The sequence below is a fragment of the Leopardus geoffroyi genome, chromosome E3, assembly GCF_018350155.1.
Source record: "Leopardus geoffroyi isolate Oge1 chromosome E3, O.geoffroyi_Oge1_pat1.0, whole genome shotgun sequence".
NCBI lineage: Eukaryota > Metazoa > Chordata > Mammalia > Carnivora > Felidae > Leopardus > Leopardus geoffroyi.
The window spans coordinates 40,890,876-40,912,993 of NC_059340.1; the positions used below are offsets into that span (position 1 = coordinate 40,890,876).

Genomic DNA, 22,118 nt, shown 5'->3' on the forward strand with positions numbered 1-22,118 from the left:
CCTTGGTGGTTCCTTTACCTTTTCTTGCGTCGTCTGCCAGCTGCCGGAGACGGCGGTCTCGTTCCTCGGGGGAGTCGGCAGTGGTAGCTAGTAGTATTCTGGCCAGGTCTTGAGTCTGCTTCCTGCTGGCAGCCGCCATGGCGCGAGCCTGCTTGTCCTCAGGAGGCTCCCGGTTGTTATATACCTTTTCGGCTACCACCAGTAAGTCCTGCAGACTTTTTCTCCTACTCTATCTATTTTCTGTAATTTTCTCCTAATGTCTATGGTCGATTGGTTTACAAAGGCCATGATAACAGCTGCCTTGCTTTCCGGAGCCTCTGGATCCATGGGGGTATAGGTACGGAATGCCTCCATGATCCGTTCTAAAAAGGCAGCCGGAGATTCATCTTTTCCCTGTTGCACATTTCCTACTTAGGCCAAATTGGTTGGCTTTCTAGCAGCCATTCGGAGACCCCCCATTAGAGTCTGGGGGTAGACCCGGAGCCTCTCCTTACCTTCTGCCATGTTGAAATCCCACTAGGGCCGAGTTAAGGGGGGGAAGGAGGCATCTATCTGAGCCTGGTTGGTGGTGGGATTCCCGTCTGTGCCCGGAACTAGTTTTCGGGCCTCTTTGAAGATTCTTTCTCTTTCTTCAGTCGTGAACAGGACCTGCAAAAGCTGCTGGCAATCGTCCCACGTGGGGCTAGGAAGGGCTTAAGCCAAGAGGGTGGGTAGACGGGTAGTCTGAGTTTGTCCCATAAGGTCCATCCAGTATGTCCACAGAACAAAACAGAGAAACACAGAAGCAGACAAACAGAGGGCCCTTAGAAAGTCTTCCAACTCCATGGAAGCAAAACTGAAAGCTAGCTTAGACCTTTGAGGGGACTCCACGTCCCTCCAAAACCGAGAGCTAGATGACGGCCTCACGCCGACCAGCGGGAGAGACCCGCCTCGTCTCAGACCTTTGAGGGGATTGCACGTCCCCCCAAAACAGATGAGGGGATTCCACATCCCTCCAGAAGGGAGAATCGGAACGTCTTCCAAAACTCCCGGCCCGTGGTCCTCTGGTGCATCCACTTAGACCGCGTCGGGCACTACCAGAATTCCAGAAATGAGCTCACACAGAAAAGACAGAACAAACAGACAGACACTAACCGTGGCCAGCCAGGCTCTCCGGATCAGGGGTCCCTCGGGGGTCTTGGGGATCCCGGACGAGCCCCCAAATGTTATGCCCAGAATTCGTGATCCCCAAAGACCGCCAGGGAGCTGACTCCGTTGTAAAAGCAAAAGAGCCTTTATTCGAGCTAGCTCGAGCTCAATCCCCTACCGATGAGTGAGATACCGGGAAAGAGCGAGTTTCAAAAGGACAAAGGTTTTACTGGGGCCTAGGGGCAGTTGGCGAGGTAATGGCTGTGGCCTCAGCCGATTGGCTGGGGAAGGTTCTGAGTCCTGTTAGGCAGGGGAGGGGGGGTGGTGGTTACTCAAGGGGAGGAGGCGTGGTCAGGGTGAAGGACACAGAACAAGATAGAGTCCGCCGGCGTAGGCCCGTCCTTTCAAAAAGCACACAAAACAGCTTGCGGCAACTCTTAACAACAAAGTGTTGACGTATCTGGCTGAAAATCTCCCAACGAGGAGAAGAAGGCCAGAACTCTGACGAAGAGGCACCGGGCCACCAGAGGAGACACCCCCTGGGCAGCGCAGGGGGTTCTGAGCGCGGCCAGAAACGAGACGGGTGCGGGTCTCGAGCCGACACAGCAGAAGAACGCTGTTTGCTAGAAGACCTTCAAAAATTAAGGGTCTCGGGGCCCCCGGCTGGCTCAGTCAGTGGGGGGTGCGACTCTTAACCTCAGGGGCCTGAGTTCGAGCCCCACGTTGGGCGTGGAGCCTACTTAAAGATAGAAAATAATGAAAAGGACGTTAAAACTTGAGGGTCTGTTGGGTCTTTTCCCCATAACGTGGTTGTATTACGTCTTCTTTAAAAACTTTTACTGTTTCTGTATTCATTTTGAGGGAGACAAAGAGACAGCACGAAGGGGCGGGGCAGAGAGACAGAAAGAGAGAGAGAATCCCAAGCAGGCTCCCCAGAGGCCGACGCGCAGAGGCCGACGAGGGGCTCCATCCCACTAACCGCGAGACCGTGACCCGAGCTGAATCGAGAGTTGGACGTTGCAACAGGGGAATGGAGACCCTGTCCTGAGTAAGGCAGGGACAAGCAGGGGTGTATGGCCAGGGGCAGGGGTTTCTGAACGGGCATTCGCTAAGAGGGGGCATCTGGGGACTCATGCCAGAACCAGCCCACAGGGCTGCAAAACAAATCAGTTAAGGATCTCAGAGAAATGAATTTGAATTGTAATAACGTCTACCAAAAACCTAGGGAGGAGAAAATAATGGGTGCGAAGGTAAATGGCCATCAACTTAATACGAACTGCTAAATGCAGAAGAGGTTATATAAACACCTGACAGTGACCATATGCTAAAACCAATCATAAATATGCTAAGAACAGAGTTAAGGAAATCAAACTATATCACTAAAGAAAAGAAGCAAAACATGAAAGAAAGGCAAGAAAGGATCAGAGAAAATCATTAGAAACCACAGCCAACCAGGCAATAAAATGGCAATACGTACGTACGTATCGATCATTACTTTGAAGGTAAATGGAGTGAATGCTCCAATCTAGAGACGCAGGGTGTAAGCATGGATGAAAAAACAAAACCGATTTGTATGCCTATAAGTGACCCACTCTACACCTCAAGAATGATAGTGAGAGGACAGAGAAACATTGCACACATTAATGTCAAATGAAACCTGGAGTAGCAACACTTATATCAGAAAAAAATACACTTAAAAAAAGTACATAACAAGAGACAGAGGAGGACACTGTATAACAGTAAAGGCTACAACCCAAAAAGAAGATATAACAAGTGTAAATGTATCCCACAATTCGGTGGGATAGAATAGAATAGAATAGAATAGAATACAATAAAATAAAATAAAATAAAATAAAATAAAATAAAATAAATAAAATAAAATAAAATAAAATAAAATAAAATAAAATATAAAACAACTCCAAATCTGGAGGAAGTGAAACTTTCACACTTTGCAGCTTACATGACACTATATAGAAAACCCTAAAGAGTCCACCCAATAACCGCTAGAACTGATAAATGAATTCAGCAATGTCACAGGATAAAAATCACTGTGCAGAAATCTGTGGTATTTGGAGAAAACAATACTGAAGCAGTAGAAATAGAAATTAAGAAAACAGTCCTATTTACACTTGTGCACCAAATAATAAGATGCCTATGAATAAATCTAACCAAAGTGGTGAGTGATCTATACTCTAAAAAGTATAAAACAGTGATAAAATTCAAGATGACACAAAGACATGGAAGGACATTCCATACTCATGGGTCGGAAGTACAACTATAGTGAAAATGTGTCTACTTCCCAAAGCAATGGACACAATTAATGCAATTTCCATCAAAATACCAACAACATTTTTCACAGAACTAGAACAGTCCTAAAATGTGTATGGAACCACAAAAGACCCCAATCTTCAGAGTGAACAACCTTTATGTGAAGTGGTAATTATGGATGGAACTATGCCTCTGGATCTTCTGCTCCAAAACACGGTAACTCTGGCCTAAGCATTTGAACAAACGTTAGATATATCCCAACCAGGGATCATTCCACAAAATACATCCTACAAACGTACCCTCAAAACTTTGCAGATTATGTAAAATATGGAAAAATCTAAAAATTGTCATGGCCAAGTGGAGCCTAAGGAGACAGGATGACTGTCATGGCCAGCTGGGATGAGTCTGGGACAGAAGTTAAACCCGAAGCAATCTGAATACAAATATAAACTTTAGTTAATACTATCATATCTCTTCGGGATAGTGATTGCGATCATGTACCAACTCATATGACGTCCATAGTCAGAAAACAGTCTGTTGTATGTAGAGACTCAATAATATCTTCTCCATTTTTTCTGGTAACTAGAAACCCATCACGAATGAAAAGATTATTAGTAATCATGGTTTTATGTTTGCGACACGTGATATTATATGACTAGTTCTAATATTAGTTACTAGCGATGGCCATGTACCTATTCTTGTTGTTCTTAGTATTGTTTAATTGAAATAATAGCATTCACGGTAGAGAAAACTAAATGCATGATAAACACTTCATAGAAACATCTACTTTACATACTTTAAGATAATAACGTATGTATATACCACTCTATTATGTGGTATGTAAATTAAGTGTTCTTCTGATCTTGAACGAGCATGTCATTGAAAGGCTTTCCATAAAGGTGGTTATCCTAGATAATGAATGATACTCAGATTTTACAGGATATACTTCACTTCATGCCTGAACACTGTCAAAACTAAAAATGTACACACGGCCAGATGAATCATTGTGACTGGCTCACTGATTGTAAAGAATCCTTGGTTTAATATTTTCACACATATTGTTTATCAGGAATACAAGAGAATCAAATGTTTCCAAATCAAAGAGATATTCAAAGACTGGAAGAACGATAGGGAATTCGAGGGGTTTCAGAAGGATAAGATGTGACCATGAAGTGGCAGTCACAGGCGAGCAGCTTTTTCTGGTCCACTTTGACAGGTTTGCATGAGGATATGTGACTTGCCAAAGGGTAAGTCCCAGAAGTACCAGAGGGAAAGACAACGCTTTAGGGAGAGGTGACTTGGAAAGGGTGCTTCTGTGCCTAAATGATGCCTCAGCAACCTCGCTGGGGGTCGGTCCCTGGGTGAAAGACATCGAAAGGCCAACAGTAACCTAGACTCACAAAGATCTTAGTAACATAGATCAAAGTAACTTAGAGCCACAAAGATCTTAGAGCCACAGAGTTGATCTTCCTCTATGATCAGGGGATAGTTACAGTGTCACAGGACATGATCATCGGGCCGGCAGTAGATGGCTAAAATATTATTGAGGGCCATACATGTAATAAAAAATGTATACATAAAATTTGGCTTTGGAATGTTAAGAAAAATCACAGGCCCACCATGGAGTTACTTATGCTAAGGTCCCATGTCACTAAACCTAATCTCATTCCTGTAGGAATGTAACCTTTAACCAGTCAGCAAAGAATTTCCTAGCCAGTGCTGGAAATATAGCTCACAGATCCTTGCCATTCCCCTCAGAGAGGCAGTCTTGCCTAAATAAGGTATTCCATGCCCCTCATTTTTTTAAGTTTATTAATTTTGAGAGAGAGAGAAAGAGAGCACACGCAAGGGAGGGCAGGACAAGAGGGAGAGAGACAATCCCACGACCAAGAGGTCATGATCTGATCCAGGATCAAGAGTCAGACACTTAAGCAAGCCGTCCAGGCACCCCGAGACTGTGGAGTTTCAAAGGTTAGAAGCCTTGGCTGGGATACAGCCCCGAGGGCACTGGCCTACTCCTGAAGAGAAGGCAGCCAACAACTTGCAGGCAGATGGCATGGAAACAGTGACCTGGACAAAGCCTGGTGCACACAGTGGGGAGATTCTACACTCATCGTGGAGAACATCCCTGAGAAGCAGTGTTCACAATGAGGGGACAAAGAGCTAGGACAGCGGAGCTGGGTGGGGCTATTTCCCTGCTCTGCCCCCTGCCCCCTGCCCCCCAGCATAAACACAGAGCCGTCTGCTGGAAACAAGGCAGTTCCCACACTGGCTGCCTAAGCTGCTTACACCAACCCCACCTTCCTGTGCTCTGGCAAGACTGGCCTTCTAGGTCATTCAAGGTTGCCTCAGTTGCCTCCCAGTGGAGCTGGCCCCTTCCCCAGAAGACCAGGTGAAGCCCATGACCACACCACCTCTCTTGACCAAAGAGTTGTGCAGGGCTTCACTTCTAGGAGCAGTCATTTCAAGTCTCATTTATCAAGCAGATCAGAGCAGGCCTAGATCAGACTCACCACATTCTGGCCAAGGACCCTACCTTTCCCATACAACTGACCTGAAGGATAGTGCAGCCAGAACACAAAACAGTGCACGCAACACACGCCACAGACACTCCGTGAAGTGCCAGGCCCTGGACATTGGATGACCTCCTCTTCATAAAACCATTCAACTCACAGGCAGGTAACACGATGAGCTTTGGTAACACAGAGATGGCAAATACTCAACCAAAATTCCAAGACAAGAGGAAGGCAACCCAAATGAAAGAACAAGATAAGGTCATGGGCAGAGAAATGGAGGGAACACTTCCAAACTCATTCTATGAGGCCAGCATGGCCTTGAGTCCAAGCTGGACAAAGACCCCACTAAAAAGGAAAACTACAGACCAATTTCCCTGATGACCATGGATGCAAAAAATCTCAACAAAGAGTGGCAAACTGGATCCGAGAATACATAAAAAGAATTATTCAGCACAATGGGGTGGATTTTATTCCTGGGATGCGCAATCGATTCAATGGCAAAACAACTAGTAGAATGTCACGAAATATATACCTATCAATAATTACTCTGAAAGTAAATCGACTACATGCTCCAATCAAAAGACAAGGATAGGGTGTCAGAATGGACAAAAAAATAAATAAATAAATAAAAACAAAAAAAAAACAAGGCCTATCTAGATGCTGCCTACAAAGCCTTATTTGGACCTATGTCACCTGCAGATTTAAAAGGAGGGAATGAAAAAACATTTGTCATGACAACAAGGTCAAAAGAAAGCCAGTAGCAATACTTGTATTAGGCAAAATAAACTTTAAAATCGAGAGTGTAGTTTGGTACCCTTTTGGTCAATACCTAGTAGTAAAATTGCATGCACCCAATATTTATAGCAGCATTATCAGCGGTAGCCAAACTATGGAGAAAGCCCAAGTATCCATCAACTGATGAAGGTATAAAGAACTTGTGGGGTGTGTGTGTGTGTGCATGTATACGCATATGTACTCACGTGTATGCTCATATATACATACAGATATACATACGTATATACAATGAAATGTAACTCAGCTTCAAAAAGAATGAAATCCTGCCACTTGCCACGATGTGGATGGACCTAGAATGTATTATGCCAAGTGGAATATGTCAATCAGTGAAAGACACGTATATGATTTCACTCGTGTGGAATTGAAGAAACAAAACAGATGAAAACATGGGAAGGGGGCAGGAAAAGAGAAGAGTGGTGACAAACCACATGAGTGTCTTAACCGTAGAGAAGAAGAGTGAGGGTTGATAGAGGAAGATGTGTCGGCGCTGGGCTAGATGGCGGACGAGTATTAAGGAGAGCACTTGTTGTCACGAGTGCTGGGTGTCGTATGTAAGGGATGAATCACTGGATTCTACTCCCGAAACAGAGAATGTGCTATATGTCAACTGAGACTTATATTAGAAAAATAAAGAAAGCTGTAACGAGATGAAGATAGACACTATCTCATACTAAAGGGGACAGCCACACAAGAAGATCCCATGGTTGTAAATTTTGATGCGCCCAATATGCAATCACCAACATATAAAACACTTAACAAAACCATAAAGGAATTGATAATAATATAACGATAATAGAGGACTTTAACACATCAGTCACATCAATGGACACAACCTGTGAACAGAAAATCAACAAGGAAACAATGGCTTTGAATGACACACTGGACCAGATGCGTTCAACAGATGTATTCAGAACACTCCATACTAAAATGGCAGAGTACATATTCTTTTCAAGCGCCCATGGGGCATTCTCCAGAAATGATCACATTCTACGTCACAAATCAGACCTCAACAGGTACCCAGACAGAGCTCAGACCAAGCATCTTCTCTGACCACAAAGCTAGGAAACTTGAAGTTAACCACGCTCATACACACACACACACACACACACACGGGGGGAAAGGCCACAAATAAAGGGAGGTTAAATAACATGCTACAAAATGAATGGGTCAAACAGGAAATCAATGAGAAAATACACTGAAACAAATGAAAATGAAAATACACTGGTAAAAACCTTTGGAATGCGGCAAAAGCAATCTGAGATGGAAGTATATAGCAATACAAGCCTACCTTAAAGAGCAAGAAAAATCTCAAACCCTCCTAACTTACAACTAAAGGAATGAGAAGAACAGCAGAAGGAAGGAAATAATAGAGATTAAGGCAGAAATAAGGGATATACAAACCCAAAAGACACTAGACCAAATCAATGAAACCAGGGGCTGGTTCCTTGAAAACAGCAATCAACATGAAAACCTCCTAGGCAGAGTTTTCACAAAGAAGAGAGAAAGGACTCAAATAAAGAAAATCACAAATAAGAAAGGAAAAACAACAGTCAACACTACAAAAATACAGTTAGAAGATAATATTATGAACAACTATATGCAACAAATTGGACACTCTGAGAAAAATGGACAAATTCCTAGAAACACAAAAACTACCAAAACTGAAACAGGAAGATACATAAAATCTGAAAACAGAAAGAAATCAAATCAGTAAGAAAAAAAAAAATCTCCCCCAACACAAGGGTTCAGGGCCAGAGGGCTTCCCTGATGAATTCTACCATCCATTTAAGGAAGAGGTAATATGTATTCTCCTCGAATTATTACAAAAAGTACAAAAGAAGGAAAACGTACCAATTCATCTTATGAGGCCATCATTACCCTGATACCAACACCAGATAAAGCCTCCACCAAAACCGAAAACTGCCGGGGCGCCTGCGTGGCTCGGTAGGTTTACTGTCCAACTCTTAATTTTGGATTAGGACATTATCTTGCGGCGCGTGGGTTCGAGTCCCACATTGGCCCGTGCATTGACAGTGTGGGGCACGGCCAGGATTCTCTCTCTCCCTGTCTCTCTGCCCCTCCCTCACTTTTATGTACTCTATCTAAGGAAGGAAATAAACATTTAAAAATATGTTAAAAATTTTTAAATAAAACTGCAGACCAACAGCCTGATGAGTATGTATGCAGAAATTCTCATTCAAATACCTTCAAACTAAAGTCAACAATACATGAATAGAATCATTTACCATAATCAAGTGGGATATATTCCCGGGCTGCAAGGGTGGTTCCACATTCACAGATCAATCAACATGATGCACCACAGTAATGGAAGAAAGGATAAGAACAGTATGATGCTTTTCACAAATGCAGGAAAACCATTTGACGAAATGTCACACCCATTCATGATAAAAACCCTCAGCAAAGTACATTGAGACTCAACCTACCTGCAAATCATAAAGGTCATCTAGGAAAAACCCACAACTCGTCTCATCCTCAATGGGGAAACATTGAAAGTGTTTCCTCCAAGGTCAGGGACAAGACAGGGATGACCCCTCTCACCACTATTATTCCACATAGTACAGGAAGTCCTAGCCACAGCAGTCAGACAAAACAAGAAACGAGGCATCCAAATTGGCAAGGAAGGAGCAGAACTTTCGCTGTTTGGAACGGACATGATGCTCTCTATACACAACAGGAAAGACTCCAATGAAAATTGCTAGGATCGATATACGAATTCGACAAATCACAATATACAGAAATCAATGTACAGAAATCTATTGCATTTCTGTAGACGAATGAATTAACAGAAAGAGAAAGTAAGGGATCCATCCCATTGACAGTTGCACCAAATACCCCAAGATACCTAGAATGAACCTAACCAAAGAGGTGAAAGACCTGTACTCTAAAGGCTGTGAAACACTGATGAAAGAAATGGAAGAGGACACAAGGAAAAGGAAACATATTTCACCCTCATGGATGGGAAGCAGAAAATACTGTTAAAATGTCTACACTCCTCAAAACAATCTACATATGTAATGAAATCCCTATCACACTAACAAAACCATTTGTCACAGAACTACAACAAGTAATCCCAAGATTTGTATGGAACGACAAAGACTCCAAACAACAAAAACAAAATTGAAGAAGAAAACTAAAGCTGGAGGCATCACAATTCCAGATTTCAGGTTATATTAAAAAGCTGTACAGAACAGAACAGTATGGTCCTGGCCAAAAACAACAACATCAACAACAACAACAACAACAACAACAACAACAACACAGATGCAGAGATCAATAGAACGGAAACGCAGAAATGAACTCACACCTATATGGTCAATTAATTCTCAACACAGCAGGAAAGCATACCAATGGAAAAGAAGAGATAGTCTGGGGACACGTGGGTGGCTGCAAAGCGTGTGATTGTGGGTTCAGCTCAGGGCATGATCTCAGGGCAGTGCAGAGCATGCGTGGGATTCTCAGTCCCCATTTCTCTCTGCCCCTCTTCTGCATTCTCTCTGTCTCTCAAAAATAAATACATACACTTAAAAAAATCTCCTCAACATATGGTTTTGGAAAAACTAGACAGCAACCTGCGAAACAAAACAAGACCAACAACGGACCACCTTCTTACAACATACACAAAAGTAAATCCAACACGGATAAAGACCTATGGGTGAAACCTGAAACCATAAAAATCCCAGAGGATAATGAACACAGGCAGTATCTCATTTGACATTGGCTGTACAAACGTCTTTGTAGATCTATCTCCTGAGTTGAGGGAAACACAAGCAAAAATAATGGGACTTCGTAAAAATAAAAAGCTTCTGTCACCAAGGAAATAGTCAACAAAACTAAAACACCTACAAGAATAATATTTGTAAACGACATCTGATAAAGGGTTAGTGTCCAAAACATATAAAGTTATACAGCACCCCAAAAAGGAGATCCGGTTAAAAATGGGCAGAAGACACGAACGGACATTTTCCCAAGGAAGACATACACATGGCCAAAGCCATGTGAAAAGATGCTCAACAATACTGATCTTCAGGAAAATACAATTCAAAAGTACAACGAGATAACACATCACATCCGTCAGAATGACTGAAATCAATGAATGATGAAACAGCAGGTGTTGCCAAGGATGTGAGGAAAGAGAATCCCTCTGCACTGTGGGTAGGAATGCAGACTGGTGCAGCCACACTGGAAAACATCACGGAGATTCATCAAAAAAAAAAAAAAAAAAAAGGAACTAGCTTACGATTCAGCAATTTCACCACGAGGTATTTCCACAAAGAATACAAAAATAATCCTTCAAAGGGATACATGCACCCTGATGTTGGCAGCAGCATTTTCTACAACAGCCAAATTACGGAAACTTCCCGAGCATCCATCCATCAACTGATGAATCAGTTGAGATGTAGTGTATGGAATGTAATATTATTTAGCCGTAAAAACAGGAAATCTTGTCATTTGCCACGAGGTGGAGGAGCGACAGAATGTTATGCTGGGTGAAAAATGCCTGTCAGAGAAAGACGAATATCAGGTGATTTCACTAACACGTGGAAATGAAACAAAACAAAGGGGCGGGGGGGGGGTGGGAAGGACCCAGTGACAAACAGACTCTTCACTGGGAAACAAACTGCGGGCTTCCACAGCGAGGGGGGGAATGGGTGAAACAGCTGCTGGGGATGAAGAATGCACCTGGGATGAGCACCAGGTGACACGTGCAAGTGTTACTCTCTATCGGACACCTGAAACTAATATTACGCTAGGTCTTCACTCATGGAATTTAAATTAAAAGGTCACATAAGGTTAATGACACCTACCTACCAGGTTTTCTGTAGTTTTCAATCACTTCACTAGGTTGGAAAAATAACCATGACATTTTTAAAAAGCATGTATGATGTGGCGGACAGTTTGTGCCCTTACCTCCGTCTCTGGTTCCAGCAGGACGCAGAAACTGGGTCCCAGCTCATTCTTCTAGAAGGTCGTGAGAGGAGCATTTGATGTATTCACGTCCTAACGGAATGCGGCTCCCGTTCCTCGGAATTTCCGTCAGGGTTTCTTCCCGGAAACGAGCCTGAATCGGGAACAAACCATCGACTGCATCGATGAGGTGATGTCGTGGGACCCCGCAATCCATGAGTCCTTCAGTAGAATATGTCTTGTTCAAATACTGTCCGGGAAGGGGAGGAATGAAACACGGGAGCTGCCCAGCAGCCAGCTTGCCCAGGGAAGCCACCCAGCGCCCCCTCCTCAGCACTCAGTACAACAAGGCAGCTCCTCTCTGGCGACTCGGGAGATGCCAAGTTGCTGCAAAGCTCCCAAGGTCTCCCCTGGGGTGGGCGGCAGAACGCGCTGGAAAGGCAGCTCTACTCTCTGTCCTGTGTCCTGTGTCCTCTGGGAGCCACAGGGACCCTTCCTGCTCGGAGGTGTCCTGGGTCAGAAAAGCCGATGGTGCGCCCTCTGCTGGCCATCACTGTCCAGGCAGAGGAACCCGCCCCTCCGGGTGTGTGGTGCTCGAGCTCTCTCTGCTGGCCACCATGGGAATTCCTGCAATGTTGAAGACCCTGGTGGCTCAGCTGAGGGACCGAAGGTGCTCTGGGCAACTAAGCCTGTTCTCCACACTGGGAAAGGTTTAGTGATGGGGCCTGGGACACAAAGAAATCTTTTCCTTCTCCTTTCTTGTGAGTGGAGAATGAAACCGAATTTATTAACGTAATGACATCATTTGTAATGCTCTAAGCAATGTTCCCAGAAAAATAGACCGCCAAATGACACATGCTGAACAAGAGGTCATGGTGTTGACCACCTAAGTGTTTAGGTTAGATAAAGAATGGACACCTTTGAGAGAGAGATACCGGCTTCCAGCTATGGAATGAATGAACCTAGGGATACAAGGGACAGCCAAAGAAAGAGAGTCCATCCTGTAATAATACTGTGGCATGCTTTCACAGGATAGCTACACTTGTGCTTAAGAACAACATAATTTATAGACATATGGAAGGACTACAATGTATGCCTAAAACGAATACAACAAATGTGTGAAGAATATTTCAATTAAAAGTCGACATCCTTTATGCTATCTTTAATTTCTCTTTCTTTGCCAATAAACTATCATTCCTGGGGCGCTTCGGCGGCTTACTTGGTTAAGGGTCCGACTTCCACTAGGTCATGATCTTGCAGCCCATGAGTTTGAGCCCCGCGTCAGGCTCTATCCTGACAGCTCAGAGCCTGGAGCCTGCCTCAGATTCAGTATCTCCCACTCTCTCCCCCATCCCCAGCTCGGGCTCTCTCATAAAAGGAAAAGAAACATTAAAAATGAAAAATCATTCCTAATTTAGAATCTGTGACATTCCGTCTATACCAGATTCTCCAACATGACCATCTTGATGTTTAGAACTTATCTGAAAAGTCACTAATAATATCTGATGACACATATGTGACAAGGTCAGCATGCAACTTACAGGCAGCTGCACATCTGTTGTGAATTTACGACACGCATCCGTGGCTTATATTTCCAATGAAATGTGCTTTAGGGATACGGGTGGATGAAATAATGTCCATCAGTCATGTAGGTCAATTTCCTACAGGATCATCATGCCTTCAATTAGTCATTGCCATCTCTTCAAAATGAAAAGAAAGCTGGGAAAAGGAATTCTTTGAAGGATGTAAGAGAAGACTATGGTGTTTTAAAGGGTTCACCTACCTTCTGGAATCCTCAGATTGGTTGTGGACAGGAGGATAGCAACCCACGATTTGGATGCACACCGCTCGTTCCAGAGGGAGAATATGGACCTTCTTGTCAAATCCTTTTTATCACTATCAGCAGTTCAACTCTGCCAGGTCCAGACTGCCGGACCTGGGGGCAACACAATGCCTCACGCCTGGGTTCAGAACATGAGGAACGCCAGCTGGTGGCGGGAGGGGGGGAATCCCACAGGGCCTGGGGCAGTGAGGCAGATGACCCCGGGACACCTCCCCACAGGGCGGGCTCTGGAGTTTACCTGCCAAAGAGCAGCACACTCTCCCTGAAGACATCCTTCTCCATGACAGAACATAACGCTGAGCCCCGCAATTCCAGGAGAACTGACGGATGCCCATCTTTTCAATTGCAATGGCCTCTGCAGAGCTTGGCCCCAGGGACGTTGGAGTCTTAGAGTCATGAGACTATGATGCCCATGATACCAGCCCTTTCTGCCCCAACACTCAGAGCCACTTCCCACATCCCCTCTCCCCTGGCCCATCTCGCCCCGTCCACATACCTGGACCACGTCTCCACCTTTCTCCTTGTACTTCCTCTCTGTCTCTGTTTCTCTCTAACCACACCTCTCTGTGTTTCTTCCTTTCACTCTCTCGGTCTTGCCCCATCCCCCTATCACTCATCCAGTTTCTCTCTCCTTACCTGTCTCTTTGTCCACCTCTCCCCAGGCTTCAGGCTATCTGCTCTGTGCATGCAGCCCTGTCCAGGAGCACAGGGCACTCCTGTCTCTGTCTCTCTCGTCATGTTTTGTCCCAGGCCCTGATCACAATGGAGGAGAATCCCCCGTACAGCAGCTGCTCATGTTGACATTTGCTAGAGCAATGCTGCCAGCATGTGGACAGCCGGACATTTACCCTTGGTGGCCCAGCCAGGACCCAAAAGCTGCTGGAGGGCTGGCTGCTTCCTTAAGCTGGAAGGAAAAAGGGGCTCACAGGGTTCAGGGTCCCTGATGTAGATTGGATTGGCTGATGTAGAAGGAGCCGTAGGCTTACACCCAACTCTCCTGGGTGGTGTCGAAGGAACCTATCTCAGACCATGGACCTCTGCCCTCCCCATGCCTCAATACGGCATCAGGGGGAGCTTTAGGGGACACCGTGTGACTCGCCACAGAAATTGCGTCATTTGCCCCCTTGGAGGCCACCTGGATGGGTGCTATTGGTGGCAGCTGGGAAGGTGAGCTGTGAAGCCGGGTTTGTCCACTCAGGATGGGGCGGAGGCCTGGGGACGGGGGCACTGCGCCATGTGCGGGGGTCCGTCCGTGGCCCTGACGGCCGGGCCAACGTGGGGAAGAGACGTGACTGCACTGGCCGGAAGCGGGGCAGGGTGGGTGGACAGCACCCCGGGCCGGGCCTGCCACGGGCTCTGCGGCCTCTGGTGCTCAGACGTGTCGTGAGAAGCGCAGTCAGCCGGGGGTGGGCGGCCAGGATGGCAGTCTGGCCTCCCGGGTGTGTGATGGGAACCGGCTCCCCACCCCCCTGCACACACTCTGCCTGACACCCGGCTGCCTTTCTTCCCCATCCTCCACCCCCACCCCCCAATGGAACGCTGCCCAAGCCACCCACCCACTTCCTGTGGCCAATGGATAAAGGACCTCAGGGGCCCCCAGAGCAGAGACCCGTGGAGCCTGGCAAGGTAGGGGCGCTGTCCCCTCTCACACAGCTGCAGAGGCCCCTGGCCCCCTCCGGCCCTGAGCTGTCCCTCCGTGCCCTCTCTCTTTGCAGATGCTGTGGCTGTTGCTTCTGACCCCCTTCTTCTCGGGGACCTGCGTCGCGGGGAGCCCAGGTGAGTCCTGACCCCACGGGGGTCCTCCCTTCCCAGAGGCTCCTGTAACCTTGTCTCCAGTTCCAGTCGCTGGGGGGCCTTGGGGCTGCCTGTCCGTGCCCTCGGGGGAGGCCTAGGTGGGGACGGGGCTCGGCCCTGGGCCCCGAGGCCCGGCCTCCCTCCCCCCTCATGTTGCTTCCCAGCCTCCCTCCCTGAAAACGAGCTGGTGGGCATCGTCGGGGGCCACAATGCCCCCCAGGGGAAGTGGCCGTGGCAGGTCAGCCTGAAAATCTACGATTATGACTGGGCCTCCTGGGTGCACATCTGCGGGGGCTCCCTCATCCACCCCCAGTGGGTGCTGACCGCCGCCCACTGCCTCATCCGGTGAGTCCCGCTCGCTGCCGTCCAGCTCTGGGCGAATCAGGAGGTGTGGGAATCCGGGCTCCAGGCGGGGCGGAGGGGGCCGCCCTCGAAGGACCCGCCTCCGTGGCTTCTTTGCGACCCCAGGAAGGACGCCGACCCGGCAGCCTACCGCATCCATGCCGGGGACGTGTACCTCTACGGGGGGAGGACGCTGCTGAATGTGACCCGCGTCATCGTCCACCCCGACTACATCAACCCCCAACTGGGTGCGGACGTGGCCCTGCTCCAGCTGTCACACTCTGTGAAATACACGGCTAACGTCAGGCCTGTCAAGCTCCCGTCGGCCCTGCTTGAAGTCACCCCAGAGGACGAGTGCTGGGTGACCGGCTGGGGCACCGTCATGGTGCACGGTGTGTACGGGGTGGGGTTTGGGAGGGGTTCGGGGCCGCGCGAGGCATTTCCCGACCTGGCCACACGGAGAAGTCCTGGCGGGTGGGCGGCTGCAGGTTCTGGAAAGGAATCGCCTTCCGACACCCTCCCCCCCCCCACCCCGTGTGTGCCCCAACCAGGAGATCCGACCCCAGAGGCTGGAGGGTCCCTGAAGCAGAACTGAGCTCGGGACCCAACACTGTGACGAGGAAATTCATATTCTTAGTTTTTTTTCAACTTATAGGAAGATATTGGGGGGCGGGCAGAAACCCTCAACCCCCCCCCCCCATTTTCTTCCCGGTCCTTCCAACTAAAGGCAGAATCCACCTTCCGGGTGTTAGGAATTTAGAGGGAGATGGGAACCCTGCACGCTGAGGTCCCCACGGTAGCGATCTGGGCGGGAACGCAGGCTCGCGGCCGACAGCGGGGGTCACGCTCCAGCCTCCGGTCACGTCTCTCCCCCAGAGTTGCTGCCTCCGCCCTACCGCCTGCAGGAGGTGGCGGTGACCGTGGTGGAGAACGCCGTCTGTGACCAGCAGTACCACAACACCACCAGGCACCGCTTCGAGGGCAGGAAGATCATCCAGGACGACATGCTGTGTGCGGGGACCGAGGGCCGGGACTCCTGCCAGGTGAGTCCCGGCCCATCCCGGCCCCCACCCCGCGCTGGAGGCCAGCCGGGGCTCAGTGCTCTCTCTCCTTCCTCAGGGCGACTCCGGAGGCCCTCTGGTGTGCAAGATGACGGGTGCTTGGCACTTGGTGGGAGTGGTCAGCTGGGGCGAAAGCTGTGCCCTGAGAAACCGTCCCGGGGTCTACGCTCGCGTCCAGACGTACGTGCCCTGGATCACGCGGCACATCGGGAGGGGCGTCTGACCAGGGCCTGCTGGCCGTCCGCCCGGCTGGGCCCGGAGGAGACGCCTTCCTCCCCCCAGAGCCTGCTGCTTCGGCCTCTGCGCCCCCGTCCCCGGCCTGGGCTCCGCCTTCGCTTCTGGCCTCCTCAGTGTCCGGGACTTCCCTGACTGCTGGGGGAAGCTGCAAGAAGATGCCAGGGGGCGGGCGGGAAGTCCCTGGGGCCCAGGGTGCCTCGCTGTGCTGTGTGTCAAATTAAAGAGCTTGAGGAATGACCAGAGTGTGGTCAGTCTTTGTGGAGTGGGCCCTCCGTGGGAGCGTGTCGGCCAGCCCCGAGGTACAGGGGGCCGCGCTGGGGCTGGTGTCCGACCAGGCTTGGCAAGGGAGAGTGAGGATCTCAGGGTTGGCTCCACTCTGCGGCCACAGCCCCCAGCTCTGTCCTGCACCAGAGGCCACCATGGTCCCAACCTTGCATCCGTCCCTCCTTCCATCCCCCCATCCTTCCAACCACCCATCTGTCCATCCCACTTCCCTCGTAAGGCAAGGTCTGTTCTGGGAATTAACCAGTTGCCACGCTAAAGTGACCTGGTCATGATGCCAATATGTCCTCCCCTTTAGGGACGTGCTTGCCCATCTGGGTACCTTCAGGTGAGGGTCTTCGCTGGCTCCCCTGGGGGAGTTGGGTATGAGCTCCAGGTTGGGAGCCCCTGGTTGGGTATGAGCTCCAGGTGCTGGGCAGCAGCCGGGGAGAAATGCCCCGTAGGCAGCCGGGGGAGGGGCTGGAGGCTGAGAAAGGAAGCCGGGAGTTGTCTCGATAGATAGAGCTGACGCTCAGACCCCGGGGAGCAAAGGGGGTGACGATGCCATAGTATTCAAGGGGGGCAGGAGGAGGCCAAAACATGGGTGTGCTTTCCTGGGCTGCCCCAGAGCGGGCGGCCCGGCCACACTTGGGGAGTCTCCCAGGATATGCAGATACCCCCTCCCCTCCCCCCACCGCACGCTGGGTCTCCCACGAGGCACAGCCGGGTGAAGCAGGAGGCCACGGTGCCCCAGGGCCATGATGTGTGCGCGCTGCAGGGTTAGGGGGTGCCCTGAGCCCATGTGCCGGGCCAGGGTGGGGCAGGGAGGGCCCATTCACCTGCTGTGCAGGCGGGAGGGGGGAGGAGGGAGGAGCTGAGGGGCAGGCTCCGTGGCGGGCCCCACCTGCGCCTTCTGGGCACCTGCAGCTATGGCTGTCCCCACCACTTGTGCCCCGTGGATGCTGCCCCCTGGCACTAAGTGGCCAGCTCTGGGCCGCACAGGCCACAGCAGGACCAGGGCGGCCCCAGGTGGCCTGTCTGTAGACCCACGTTTGTTTTTCCCCGTCACCCGGACAGGGGTGGGGATGGGTGTCCCCCACCTCCAGGAAGCCCTCCCCGGTTCCCGGGGGGCACACTGGCTCGTCTCCTCTGTCCTCCAGGAGTCGGGTCTTCGGGGCCGCCCCGGAGGGTCCCAGCTCGAGGCCCAGAGTGAGCCAGGAGACAGTCAGGCCCTCGTGACAGGCGACTGTGCCGGCCCACGCTGCCCACGTCCCTGCCCCCGCGCCCATCTCAGGGTCCCGTGGTCTTCACCGCAGATCAGATGGGCACAGTCCCCAGCTGCCCAGCTCAGAGCAGGCGCTTCCTCACCGTCCGTCGTGTGGCCAGGGCCCGATGACAGAGCCGATTAGGGGCCCTGGGAGGGGGCTGACTTGTCTGCACCCGGCCCCGGCTTGAGACAGAAACTCTGAGGGCCACCTGTGCCCCCCACAATGTCTCTGGCGACTGTGCCGTTTCTGCCCCCTATTTGACAGGAGAGCAAACCTGAGACACAGGGAGGGGGGGTCCTGTCCCTGGGTGCCTTCCTTCCTTGGCCCCGGGGATGCCCTCCCAGCCTGCTGGGGTCTCTGGTTGCCCAGGGGACATGGGTCACGTGGGCCCACGTGGTGGCCTCCGCAGGGGGACCCCTCCTCCTTGCCCCCACCCCCACACTAGCCGCTGACTCGGCTCTGGCTGCCCTCGGCCCCGACCTTTCCTGGTCTCGGCTGTGTGGGTTTGGTTTCCAGGCACACGGGAACTCCCCGCCCCTGCCCTGCCCGAGGTGCCCTTCATCTCTGATCTGCAGCTCTGGTCGTGAAGGAGCCTAGTCCTTCCTGTCTTTCCGCCCTCACCCTGTCCCCTCGGAGCCTTTCCTTGCGAGACGCGCCTCCTTCCACACCTCATCCGGCCCGAGGCCTACCCAGGCCTCAGAAAGTTCTAGAACTCATCACCCCAACAACGGACAGTGACAAACCCTGGGTGGGATGAGGGAAGGAGGACGGATTTCTTGGTTTTTTCTTTTTTTTATCTTGACACGTCCATATCTGCCAAGAGTTTCCAGGGGGCGGGTACTATACTTGTCATAAAAATAACTTCAGGATTCAGAAGAAGGTGCAGCCTCCCTGCCCCCCTGTGCCGAGGTCTCACGTCACATGGCAGCTGAGGGGGTCTGATGGGCAGAGCCGGGGCCCGGTCCCCCGATGCCCCTCTGGCCCCCGCCATCGCTGGGCCCCTTCCCTGAGGGCTCGACGCTCACCAGGGGAAGGTCCCGCCTCGGTTCTTCCACGGCCCCCCCTCGATGTGAGGTCAGTTCTAGAAGGAGTAGAGCGCACGTGTGTGAACAACCGAGAAATGTTCAGTCTACAGGCACAAACACCTCCGACTGTGAAAGTGTTATGCCCAGAACTTGTGATCCCCAAAGACCACCAGGGAGCCGAGTCCGATGTAAAAGCAAAGAGCCTTTTTTCGAGCTAGCTCGAGCTCAATCCCTTACCGATGAGTGAGATACCGGGGAGAGAGAGTGACTTTCAAAAGGACAAAGGTTTTACTGGGGCCTAGGGGCCCTTGGTGAGGTAATGGCTGTGGCCCCAGCCGGTTGGCTGGGGAAGGGTCCGAGTCCTGTTAGGCAGGTGTGCCCGAGGTTACTCAAGGGGAGGAGGCGTGGTCAACAAGATGGAGTTGGCTGGCGTAGGCCCGCCCTTTCATTCCCCCCTTGTCATGTAGCTTAGGGACCCAATCATGGGACCGGCTGCATTTATGGTGACAAGGGGAACAGGGTTTGGAGGTTTATGCAAAGTTCTGGGAAGCAAGTGTCCTTGGGGTGGCTCTGGGAGGTCTGATTAAGTACTGTCCCCGAGCTGGTGTCTATGAGCTGCCAGGTGATGTGTTGGGGGCGTGGGGACTCCCAGCAGCATGAGCAATGACATACAGAGTTAATAGAGTTACGAATATTTGGTGGGTGAGCTTGAGTGGGTTGTGTTGGTCCTGAGTGATGGCTCATCGCGTGACAAAGTCCTTCCGGGTCGAGGAGGGGTCCGCTGGCCGAACGTGGGTGTGATGGACCAAGGTCGCGATGCCGTCTACTTTGAGAGCGGTGGGGGTTGTCAGCACCCCGATGTAGGGTCCTTTCCAGCGCGGCTCAAGGGTCTCTCGGTGGTGCCTCTTAATGTAGGCCCAGGCTCCCGGCCTGTACTGATGAGGTGTCGGGGTCGGGCCAGCCTCTTGGATGGCACGGAGGCGCCGCCAAATGTCCTCGTGCGCCCTTTGGAGCCCTCTCAAGGAGAGAAAAAGTTCTTGATCTTTAAACTAAAGGTTGGGAATAATAGGGGGTGGCCTGCTAAACATGATCTCGTAGGGAGTAAAACCCAGCGTCAGGAGTGTTCCTGACCCGGTAAAGGGCGTACGGTAGGAGATCACCCAGTCCCCGCCAGTCTCCATGGTTAATTTGGTAAGGGTCTCTTTTAGGGTTCTATTCATTCTTTCTACCTGTCCTGAGCTCTGGGGCCTATAAGCACAATGTAATTTCCAGTTTGCCCCCACCGCCTTGGCTACTGCCTGTGTTACCTGCGAGATAAAAGCTGGTCCGTTGTCTGATCCTACCATGGCAGGAAAACCAGACGTGGGTAAGACGTCTTCTAGTAGCTTCTTAGCCACCGTCTGAGCCGTTTCATGCTTGGTTGGGTATGCCTCCACCCAGCCAGAGAAGGTGTCCCTGAATACTAAAAGATATTTATAACCGTACTTTCCTGGTTTGACTTCAGTGAAGTCGACTTCCCATTGGGCTCCCGGTCTGGTGCCTCTGAGCCTGGTTCCTTTTTTATTTGATGGGGCCCTCGCGTTGGTGAGTTGGCAGGTCTTGCAGGCAGATACAACTTGCTCTATTTTGGTGCCCTGTTGGTGAATCTTGATTCCGGCATGTTGGATTAAGTCTTTTAATTTTCGGGCCCCCACGTGAGTAGACCGATGCATGTGCTCTAATATTGAGACTCCGAGCTGGTCTGGCAGCACGAGCTCCTTGTTAGGTGTATACCACCATCCCATTATCTCCTGGGCCACGGGGAGTTTCTTGATCCGCTGTAACTCCTCCTGGGAGTATTTGGGCTGGTCTGGTAAAACTGGGTCTCCCCAGTCCGGTAGTTGTTAAGCCGTTTTCTAGCTCCCAACATTAGCGCCTTGGTGAGGGCGACGAGCTCTGCTCGCTGGGCTGACGTTCCGGAGGGTAGAGACTCCGCCCATACGGTGTCCGTTTCGGGGACCACCGCTGCACCCGCATACCTGTGTCCGTCCCGCACAAAGCTGCTGCCATCAGTGAACCGAGTAGCCTCGGCATCGGGGAGGGGCCGGTCGGTCAGGTCCGTCCGGAATCCATGTACTTGTTCCAGGATTCCTGCACAGTCATGTAGGGGAGCACCTAGGTCAGGGTCGGGCAGCAGGGTGGCAGGATTGAGGGCTGCACTGGGGTGGAACCGCACTCGTGGAGGGTTGAGTAGGAGGCTCTGGTAATGAGTCATACGTGTATTGCTCAGCCATCTATCTGGAGGCTGTTTCAGGACCCCTTCAATGGCGTGTGGGGTCGTGATCCAGATCTCCTGTCCTAAGGTCAGTTTGTCTGCGTCCTTGACTAGGAGTGCTGTCGCCGCAATAATTCCTAGGCATGGCGGCCAGCCGGCAGCCACTGGGTCTAGCTTCGTGGACAGGTAAGCCACCGGGTGGTTCCAAGGGCCTAAGGCTTGAGTTAGAACCCCTTTTGCTATTCCCTTATGTTCGTCTACAAAGAGGTGGAAGGGCTTCGTAATGTCTGGTAGGCCCAGGGCTGGGGCACTTAGGAGGGCCTTTTTTCACTGATTAAAGGCAGTTTCTTCTTTTTCAGCCCATTTAAATGTTTTCCCTCTTTGGTAGCTTCATATAGGG

General features: G+C 50.5%; 1 protein-coding gene and 1 long non-coding RNA gene across 2 annotated transcripts; one reads left to right on the forward strand and one right to left on the reverse strand.

Moving 5' to 3' along the window:
- Positions 1–11,731: 11,731 nt before the first annotated feature.
- Positions 11,732–15,018, reverse strand: LOC123589057. Its single transcript, XR_006708147.1, has 3 exons — positions 13,715–15,018; positions 13,417–13,569; positions 11,732–11,855 (listed from the first exon to the last, which is right to left on the reverse strand). It is a non-coding gene; the product is annotated as an uncharacterized LOC123589057 (long non-coding RNA).
- Positions 15,019–15,033: 15 nt separating this feature from the next.
- Positions 15,034–17,147, forward strand: LOC123589056 (serine protease 29-like). Its single transcript, XM_045460659.1, has 6 exons — positions 15,034–15,102; positions 15,192–15,252; positions 15,435–15,615; positions 15,739–16,004; positions 16,489–16,655; positions 16,732–17,147. Exons 1-6 carry the CDS (start codon positions 15,049–15,051, stop codon positions 16,894–16,896), a joined length of 894 nt encoding a protein of 297 aa, XP_045316615.1. The 5' UTR covers positions 15,034–15,048; the 3' UTR covers positions 16,897–17,147.
- Positions 17,148–22,118: the final 4,971 nt, after the last annotated feature.